This window comes from Salmo salar, chromosome 17 (genome assembly GCF_965601325.2).
Source record: "Salmo salar chromosome 17, fSalSal1, whole genome shotgun sequence".
Classification (NCBI taxonomy): Eukaryota; Metazoa; Chordata; class Actinopteri; order Salmoniformes; family Salmonidae; genus Salmo; species Salmo salar.
In genome coordinates this window covers 59,480,936-59,490,404 of record NC_138307.1, presented here as the reverse complement: position 1 = coordinate 59,490,404, position 9,469 = coordinate 59,480,936, and the positions used below count along the sequence as shown (strand labels likewise).

General features: G+C 44.7%; 1 protein-coding gene across 15 annotated transcripts in view; it reads right to left on the bottom strand.

Moving 5' to 3' along the window:
- LOC106576332 (myosin-binding protein C, slow-type) overlaps positions 1 to 9,469 on the bottom strand; it is a 34,158-nt gene that overhangs the window by 987 nt on the left and 23,702 nt on the right. For 14 of the 15 annotated variants that reach the window (XM_045699890.2, XM_045699891.2, XM_082963927.1 and 11 more), the window contains 14 exons: positions 9,229 to 9,395; positions 8,934 to 9,099; positions 8,575 to 8,681; positions 8,346 to 8,482; positions 7,970 to 8,234; positions 7,697 to 7,885; positions 6,901 to 7,035; positions 6,581 to 6,748; positions 4,805 to 4,893; positions 4,508 to 4,703; positions 4,069 to 4,208; positions 3,745 to 3,904; positions 3,184 to 3,320; positions 1,951 to 2,137 (listed from right to left, as the gene is read on the bottom strand). In XM_045699890.2, the coding sequence (XP_045555846.1) occupies positions 1,951 to 2,137; positions 3,184 to 3,320; positions 3,745 to 3,904; positions 4,069 to 4,208; positions 4,508 to 4,703; positions 4,805 to 4,893; positions 6,581 to 6,748; positions 6,901 to 7,035; positions 7,697 to 7,885; positions 7,970 to 8,234; positions 8,346 to 8,482; positions 8,575 to 8,681; positions 8,934 to 9,099; positions 9,229 to 9,395 (2,243 nt within the window). Of the gene's footprint in view, positions 1 to 1,174; positions 1,214 to 1,950; positions 2,138 to 3,183; positions 3,321 to 3,744; positions 3,905 to 4,068; positions 4,209 to 4,507; positions 4,704 to 4,804; positions 4,894 to 6,580; positions 6,749 to 6,900; positions 7,036 to 7,696; positions 7,886 to 7,969; positions 8,235 to 8,345; positions 8,483 to 8,574; positions 8,682 to 8,933; positions 9,100 to 9,228; positions 9,396 to 9,469 lie in introns of all 15 variants that reach the window. The other variant, XM_082963928.1, reaches the window with a different exon arrangement.

The window sequence follows — 9,469 nt, the reverse complement described above, 5'->3', positions numbered from 1 at the left end:
CTGGGGGAGGAAGGAGAGACACTCAATTTGTTGTTCGGAGGTATAGAGAGAAAGTGAAAGAGAGAGCGAAGACTATCAATCTTTAACAGAGAGAAGATCGTAAGAGTCCAACAGGAAAATAGCAGAGGGTCAGTGTGCAACATCGAAACAGACACTGAAACAGCGAAAAGAGGGTGAGTCTGCAACAAAGAAACAGAAGAGAGACACCATACAGTACAAAAAAGAAGAGATACCAAAGTGGACAGCAGTGAGAGGAGAGAAAATAGAGAAAGTGTCAGTTAAAGGACAGGTGCAATACGTCACTTTTGAGTCTGAGTAAATCTATATTTGCCTAGGCTTACTAAGGCAGAGCTATAGGAGCCATGGCATGGCCATTCACTAAGTAGGCCCAAAATGTGCTCAGGAACATTTACTGGATTTTGCCTTCTCTAGTACATAATAGATGGTGCATTGACACAAATGATAATAACCCTATTGTGTCAAATATAGGACTACTATAGATATATCATCTATGTATTAATCAGCAGAAAGTAATCTATCGATGAATTGTATCTTATCACCCCAGTAAATATCATAACACGTATGTACAGAACACCATCCTGGAGTAACGACTTCTGGAAAATAATGTAAGCATAATGTCAACCTTTAATCTTCAACAAAGAGCCATGCTCTGCAGATGTTGGTATTTACTCTGATGTCAAGATCAGACCATTTGCAGTACTTTGAAGGTTACTCACCTTTTTTTGTGTGGCATATGTTAGATGAGGAACAGACACGGTTACCAGGGAAACACGGGTCATACAAGCAGTCACGTCACACCAACCGTTAAAATAGACTTCTGAAATGTTAGGGGTACGCTTGACTTTAGACAGCCACCCTAGACAGCAACCCTAGAGTGTTATTGGAAAGTAACTGGCTCCAATGAACACTGCCCATACAGTGTCTAGAGCCACATACACAATCTATTATGTTACTGTACATAACACACATACAATTTGACTAAAGCAGGCAAGCCCTGAACTCTTGCATTCCTTCCCTTGGTACTCTTTCAGATGAGTGGGTGTGAACTTAAATAGACCACCTACTACTGCTGAGTAAAGCTGTATTATTGGCATTTGACAGATGCAGAATGAATGACATAAGCTTCATATGCCAAAACCATATGAAAGCTTACCTTGGATGAGAACATACATTCACTATTCCTGAGTGGGGACTGGGGGGAGAGAAGAGAAGAGGAGTTATCCAAATGTTTACATGGGGGAGTTATGTGTTCTCCAGGGAATACTGGTCAGTTACTGAACTCATTTTATATGAGGAGTTAAACACGCAATTGAAGGAACATCACCATCTGTTGAGGGGAAACATTAAAACATGGAGCCACAAGATAGTATTCATCGAACAAGGGAACTACATCTAGAACAATACGTATTGGTGTGTGTTTGAGTTATGAGGTGTTGATGTGTGATGACGCCTTAGGAAGAATTGGACCATGCTGTATTGGGGAAGCATGCTACATTTGACGTTGTGACTTTGAAGTTGTGGTAGGAAATTCAACAGTGGTAGTCGGATGAACACAAGTGACATTAATGAAGTCTTGTATGAACACCTGTAACTAGTTGAACATGTTTAAAATGTTCTGAAATGAGAAGGAAATGCATAGATTGAGTTCATCCACGTGATGTAATACGTTGTTACTCATTGGAGTAGCAGGGGTGATGTAATGACAACCCCCTGGATATTGTATATGACAATATAAGCATATATCATATACGATATATGTACGACGGATACTTCAGGACCACAGTTGATACGGACGGGCCTTTGGTGGTGTAGTCACTGAAACAAACTATGTTCTGATCTACGTCACCAAAGAGTCTAGACACCTAATACTGTACACATGTGGATAACATACACCGCAGGTCACCAGGTACCCCTACAGCCCAAACTGACCTTTAACCTCCAGCTTACACTCCACTAGTGCATCACCCAGGTCATTAATGGCCTTGCAGGAGTACATGCCCCCGTCGTAGGGGCTGGGTTTCCGGATCTCCAGGGTGCAGACCCCTTGGTTGCTAAACATGCGGTAGCGCGGGTCGTCAATGATGGCTATCTTATTCTTCATCCAAATCACTTTGGGCTGAAGTCAAAAACAGAGAAGGTTATTCCGTTTCCTAGAGAAGCCTCTAAAATATCAATACTCAATTAAGTCAGGGATGTTTCGCAAGTTACTCCCATAATGTTTATCAAGTAGTATAAAAGGCATCGCCACTGATCATTAAAACATTTGTCAACTCAATATGTTGTAGTACATTATTTCAAAAGCATTCAAATACATTGCAATGTTTTACTGGTCTGTGGATTTGTACTATTTTCTCAGTGAGAGGGCCAATACATTGTTCAAGTTAGAGATACACTGTTCAGATTAGGTTATGAACAGTCATATCTTATAACCAAGAGTGCATTAATCAGATAAACCCTTATATTTACATAGTGCCCATGGTCTGTTAATTTAAGCCATTTTTTAAACCTCTCAACAAAAAACTTCAGGCAGCTGACTAGAGACGTATTGTTAGAGAGAGGATAGCTGTCAGGTGTAAAGGCTGCCGTGATTGAGAGGCGGGCAGAAAGAGCAGGCTGCAGGTGTAAAGCTTTCAGCATACAGCTGGGGGCCTGGACAATTTGAACCTGGTCCATCCTGGAGGGGTATGGGGAACAAGCTGGAGGGGTATGGGGAACAGGCTGGAGGGGTATGGGGAACAGGTTGGAGGGGTATGGGGAACAGGTTGACTAAAGGCCTAAGATGACCCACTAGGCCAGGGCATGGATGTCCCAGCCTCAGGGCTTCAGGGCTGCACAGTCTTTAGGTTTGACTCCTAATTCATCAATTCATGCCATTGATTGGCCAGAGTCAATAGAGAAGACATACTTGGTTTCCCATGTCTAAATCAATTACTAATTAATAGGCAGGACTGAACATCAGCAGCAATGATACCACAACCATGTCCAGGAGTTTAGTTGGACAGAACATTCCCAGAGGGTTGGTGTTGGCACTGTCTAAGTACAGTCATACACACCTACCCTAGCCTGAGTCCCAGATCTGTTTGTGTCGTCTTGCCAACTCCAATTGCTGAAATGGAGTTGGCAAGACAGCACAAACAGATCTGGGACCCGGGCTACACCTACCCGTGGGTTGGCGCGGACGCTGCAGTTGAGGGTGGCGTTGTAGCCAGCGATGGCGAAGGTGTTGATGAGGGGCTGGGTGAACTTGGGAGGCTCTTTGAAGTCGTGGTCAATGTACTCGGGGTTCTTCAGTTGCATGCCTGCAGAGGAAGGAAGGGAGGAAGAATGGGGTTGTACATGATACAGGCGCTGAGCTGTATCATGGGGGAATTTCCCTTGTGATCATGATTGAAGGAGAGACAGTATTTTAATTCATCATCTGCGGTCAGAGACAGCAACATCCGCATTAATAGTACAATGAAACATGATATGTAGTGTATAAGCCATCTCTGAATGAAAGAAACTGGTCCAATTCTGTAAAAATGAATATTTTATCACTATGTATCGTTACCTTGTGACAAAAGACAAAGAAGAAAACGAAAAAAGAAGTGACTGAGGTTCATGTCCATCTGCTTTTTGAATGAGTTGGTCCATAATATTAGAAAGTAGAGGGGGATGACATACTGGTCATATTTTTCATTGCTCTCCATATGGTATCCCCCCCACAGAGGAGCTCACACATACCTTCTTTAACGATGAGGGCGCTGTCCTTGGTCTGGGTGGCACCCTCGCTCAGACCCACCATGTTCTCAGAGTAGATTCTGAAGAAGTACTCGTTCCCCACCACCAGCTCTGTGATGGTGATGCAGGTGCGGTGGTAGTGCTCAATACACGTGTACCACTCCTGTCCCACAGAGAGCAGATTAGTTTAAACATGCTGGGGATCACATTGAGTAGCACATACACTTGAATTCCATATGCATACAGAGGTACTTTTACTGTAAAAATCTCTCCCTCATACTGATTCCATATAATAAGTACCAAGTGATGCATTCAGCAGACTCATACCATGGTCTTCTTGTCTGCTTTCTGGATGGTGTAGCCTGTAATGGCAGCGTTGCCATTGTCCTTCGGAGGGGTCCAGTCCAGAGCCACGTTTCCCCCCCAGACCTCATCTATCTTCACACACTGTGGAGGCCCTGGGAGGTCTGAGTGGAGAGATTAATCCATTAACATCATTAACATCAGTATGGGTCTTATTTGCATGTGCTACACATTAGCTGCTGTGAAAAATTTGGTAGGGAATAAAGGGCAGAACAAAGCTAAAAACATTCAGCTCGATCAACTCTTTACTATGAGATCTTTCCCTCTTATAGTATTTTTTTCTTCTACTTCCTGTTTGATTCAATCTGTAAAAATGGCCGATACAAATACTTAATGGTTCTATGCCTAAACAACTTTAACTGTGAGATCAGGATATCCTTCCTGTCAGTGTCCCTTGACCCACCTACTATCTGGATGTCTATGATGGCCGTGTCCACGTGGTTCTCCACCTCCACCTTCATATCGTACTTCCCAGAGTGCTTCCTCTCTGCTTTGCGGATGAAGATGATGCTGTCACAGTCCGTGTTGCGGATAGTGACCTGCGTGGGGTCCACCGTCTGACCCTCCTTCAGCCAGCTCACCTTTGGCCTGGGCTTGCCCTACATGCCACATATTGCATAGGAGCATGAATCTAACTAAATATGATTTACTAAAGGGCTTTCACTGAAGGTAGTTGAGACATTTTCTGTTATTGCCTTACCATGAATGGAATAACGAGATTGACGGCTTCTCCGACTTTACGAGTATACGTCTGCTTCAAGTGACGGGGGATGCGGATCTTAGGTGGTTCTGGGAAGAGGGCAGGTCAGATAAGTGGATGTAATGTGAGTTCCGTAAAAAAAATGTCATTATCTACAGTGCCGTCGGAAAGTATTCAGACCCATTGACTTTCCATATTTTGTTACGTTACAGCCTTATTCTAAAATTGATTTAAAAAAATAAATAATCCTCATTAATCTACACACAATACCCCATAATGACAAAGAAAAAACAGGTTTTAGAATTTTTGGATAATTAATTAAAAAAAATAACTGAAATATCACATTTACATAAGTATTCAGACCCTTTCCTCAGTACTTTGTTGAAGCATCTTTTGCATCTTTTACAGCATTGAGTCTTCTTGGGAATGACACCACAAGCTTGGAACATCTGTATTTGGGGAGTTTCGCCCATTCTTCTCTGCAAATCCTCTCAAGCTCTGTCAGTTTGGATGGGAAACTTTGCTGCACAGCTATTTTCAGGTTATTGTCCTGTTGGAAGGTGAAATTTTGCCCCAGTCTGAGGTCCTGAGCGCTCTGCAGCAGGTTTTCATCAAGGATCTCTGTACTTTGCGCCGTTCATCTTTCCCTCGATCCTGACTAGTCTCCCAGTCCCTGCTGCTGAAAAACATCCCCACAGCATGATGCTGCCGCCACCATGCTTCACCGTAGGGATGGTTCCAGGTTTCCTCGAGACGTGACGCTTGGCATTCAGGCCAAAGAGTTCAACCTTGGTTTCATCAGACCAGAGAATCTTGTTTCTCATGGTCTGAGAGTCTTTAGGTGCCTCTTGGCAAACTCCGAGCGGGCTGTTATGTGCTTTTTACTGAGTAGTGGCTTCCGTCTGGACACTTTACCATAAAGTCCTGATTTGTGGAGTGCTGCAGAGATGGTTGTCCTTCTGGAAGGTTCTCCCATCTCCACAGAGGAACTCTAGAGCTCTGTCAGAGTGACCATTGGGTTCTTGGTAACCTCCCTGACCAAGGCCCTTCTCCCCCGATTTCTCAGTTTGGCCGGGCGGCCAGCTCTAGGAAAAGCTCTAGGAAAAACTTCTTCCATTTAAGAATGATAGAGGCCACTGTGTTCTTGGGGACCTTCAATGCTGCAGAAATGTTTTGGTACCCTTCCCCAGATCTGTGCCTTGACACTGTCTTGGAGCTCTACGGACAATTCATTTGACCTCATGGCTTGGTTTTTGCTCTGACATGCAGTCTCAACTGTGGGACCTTATATAGGCAGGTGTGTGCCTTTCCAAATAATGTCCAGTCAATTGAATTTACCACAGGTGGACTCCAATCAAGTTGTAGAAACAACTCAAGGATGATCAATGGAAACAGGATGCACCTGAGCTCAATTCGAGTCTCATAGCAAAGGGTCTGAATACTTATGCAAATAAGGTATTTTTGTTTTTTTTATATTAATACATTCACACATTTTTCTAAAAACCTGTTTTCGCTTTGTCATTATGGGGTATTCTGTATAGATTGCTGATTTTAGATTTTTTTTTAATCCATTTTAGAATAAGTCTGTAACGTAACAAAATGTGGAAAACGTCAAGGGGTCTGTATACTTTCCGAAGGCTCTGTAAATATTTGATGAACACTCGTTCTTTGGACTTGTGTATCAAATGTCATGTTCCTAGCCCTGTTGCTTAAGCCTTGCTAATAAATAATACATACAGACATCAAAAAGAGAAGTGGAGAGTGGCTAGGACTCACCGATGACCTCTTTGACCAGGATAGAGTGCTGAAGTGTTCTGGGAGTACTGGCGCCTGCAGCATTGATGGCCCTTACCCTTACCAGGATCTTAGCCTCTGGAGGGAGGCCAGTGATGGTGTACTTAGTCTTCTCTGTCAGCTCCTTATTGGTTACTCTCCAGTCATCAGCTGTGGAGAACATGTCCATAGACTTAACACAGCAGGTAATACTTATTAACAGGCCGGGAGTTTCTCCTGATCATGAAAAGTCAAGTGGGTTCTAGTTATAAAAGACAATGTCTATTCGTCGATGATGGGCATGTCAATCGAATGCTTCTTACTTCCTTCGATGCAATACTCCACCAGGTAGCCGTCTAAGCCTGCAGCTCCGATGGTTTCTGGGGGACGCCACTTCATGGTCACCGTGGTGTCTGTGACATCATCCACCACCAGCATGGTGGGCTCGCTGGTCACAGCTGAGAGCAATCAGTGTGAGAGTGTTACAACGGTTGGACTTCACACAAACATTTCCTTGCATGTGTAGTATGTTTCATGCCTTGTCAAAAGTGGATCTCCAATTGCCATAATTACAGTATAACGCATGCAATGTAGTATACCTAAGAAACACCTCCATGCCCATGTGAGTGGGACACCCCTCTAGCTGACCCTGGTATGCCATCAATCTGTTCATCGGATCTCATTAGGGGCGGCTCTTAACGTCTATTCTTACATTCTGCATCACGTTTAACTCCTATTGAACCCTGTGGGAGGCTGATCTCCTAAACCTATAAGCCCTAGATGATTTGGCAGCCATTATAAAGACATATTTAATATCTCCTAAAGCCCCGGCCACGTCCAGTGGAGGTCACAGTCAGAATGCGGAATGCTTGGAATAGTGGGGTATCAGAGGAACAGCTGCAAAGGGGAAGGGCAGCCCACGCAATGGCCTGCACTATCACACAGTATCACAGCACCAGCTCTTTCATTTTTCTCCCACTATCGTGATATGATATAAGCACAAGAGAAACTGTATTGGCTTACATAAGAGGATAACATCTTTGTACTGTAAGTGTCACCTCACTGGCTTTGTCACAAAGATTTACATTGCCAAGCGAACATCTCGTACTCAGAACTCACCCAGGGGCACAAAGGCTTTGGATGGCTCGCTGGGTTTGGACACGCCGATGGCATTCACAGCAAAGACGCGCACCTCGTACGGGACACCCTCAATCATCTTTTTAGGCTCAAATGTGGTCTCTTTGTTCAGGTCAAAGTTCAGCCTCATCCATCTGGAACTCTGCTTCTTCTTCCTTTCGATGAAGTAGCCTTTGGGGAAAAGCATAGTTCTATATCACACACACACACCAGAATATCCAACTTGTTAGCATAAAACCAACCACACACACCTACCTAAGATGGGAGAGCCTCCGTCATAGATCGGGGGTTCCCATGTCATAGAGCACCAGTCTCCTCCCACCTCCGTGACTAGGGGAACTTCAGGAGGGTCTGGAATATCCACCACCTTGACTTTGATGCTAGCCCCTGCTTCCCCAGCCTCGTTCTGCAGGACTATCTTGTAGTTTCCTGTGTCTTCCTTCTCTGCGATGTCGATGGTGAGGCTGGTGTAGTCCGAGAAGGTTTCAGCTCGCACACGGTGGCCCGAGTCAAGGATTACCTACGATGGCAAATAGTAGATTGTACTGTACCCATACATTCAGTATGTATACTGTACTTCCGACAACAATTAAGCACAATGAAGCCTATTTTGACCCAGGTCAGCACTCACCCTCTCTCCCTTCATCCACACCACTCTGGGTGCTGGTTCTCCACTGATGGGGATCTCCACACGAAGTTTATTTCCTGCCACAATGGTCACCGTGTTGTCAGGGAAGTTCAAGCTCTCCAGGTGCACCCTGGGAGGATCTGTAGGAACGGGACCAGGAAGAAAACAAGTAAGTGCTCTATAATATTCCTATCAACCCACGGATGGTTTTGTATCATCAAAATGACTGTACCAACGATATGAACTTTGGCACAGAGGCTCTGAGTGTATCCCTCTGGCACAAAGGTATAATCCCCGGCATCGTGAATGGTGCTGTTCACAATTTCTAATCGGTGGTTCCTGTCAAAACAAGAAAACAAGTGAATATTGTAGGCTTGCTCCTGAGAAGACAGCATAACCAATATGAAAAAGACAGGAGAACAGAGGGAAGGGCTAAGGCCCAGAGTTTTTCTTGCTCAGGTTACATTAGCCTAATGATGAATCCTGATTTGGGCCCAGAATGTTTGCCTCTGTGACTTGACCAGGTATGAAACCCCCGTGAACACAGGTACGGGGCTGAGGAGATGGGCGAGTGGGAGGGAGGTGACGTACTTGGCTCTTTGCAGGATGTTGATGCGGTCGTTGGACTGGATCAACTGTCCGTTCCTGTACCAGCGACCTGGAACATTCCCAGGGAAGATCTCACAGTGCATCTTCAGTGGCTGGCCCAAAAGCACTGTCATGTCCTGCAAATCCTGAATAATCTTCAGTGGCTTCACTGATGAAGGGAAGAATGGAAAGAAATAAGAGGATAGAATTTTTTTTAAATAGTCATCAATATAGTTGATCTACAGTTTCTCAGTAAGAGAAAAAGTGTGAGGAAAAGAGAGGAAAGTGAAATACACACATTCAACCTGGACTTTGGCTTCGGAAGTGCCCCCAGAGGCCATGAGGGAGAAGGTTCCAGTGTCCTCCTTTGAGGCATCGTCAATGATTAGCCAGTGTTTCAGCCCCTCAGACTTGACACGGTAGCGTGACCGGGGCCCGGTCGGGACCTCCACGCCGTTCTTACACCTGAGGGGGAAGATGAAAGGTTAGAGGCTCAGAGGCACTCACACACACACACACACACACACACACACACGGGG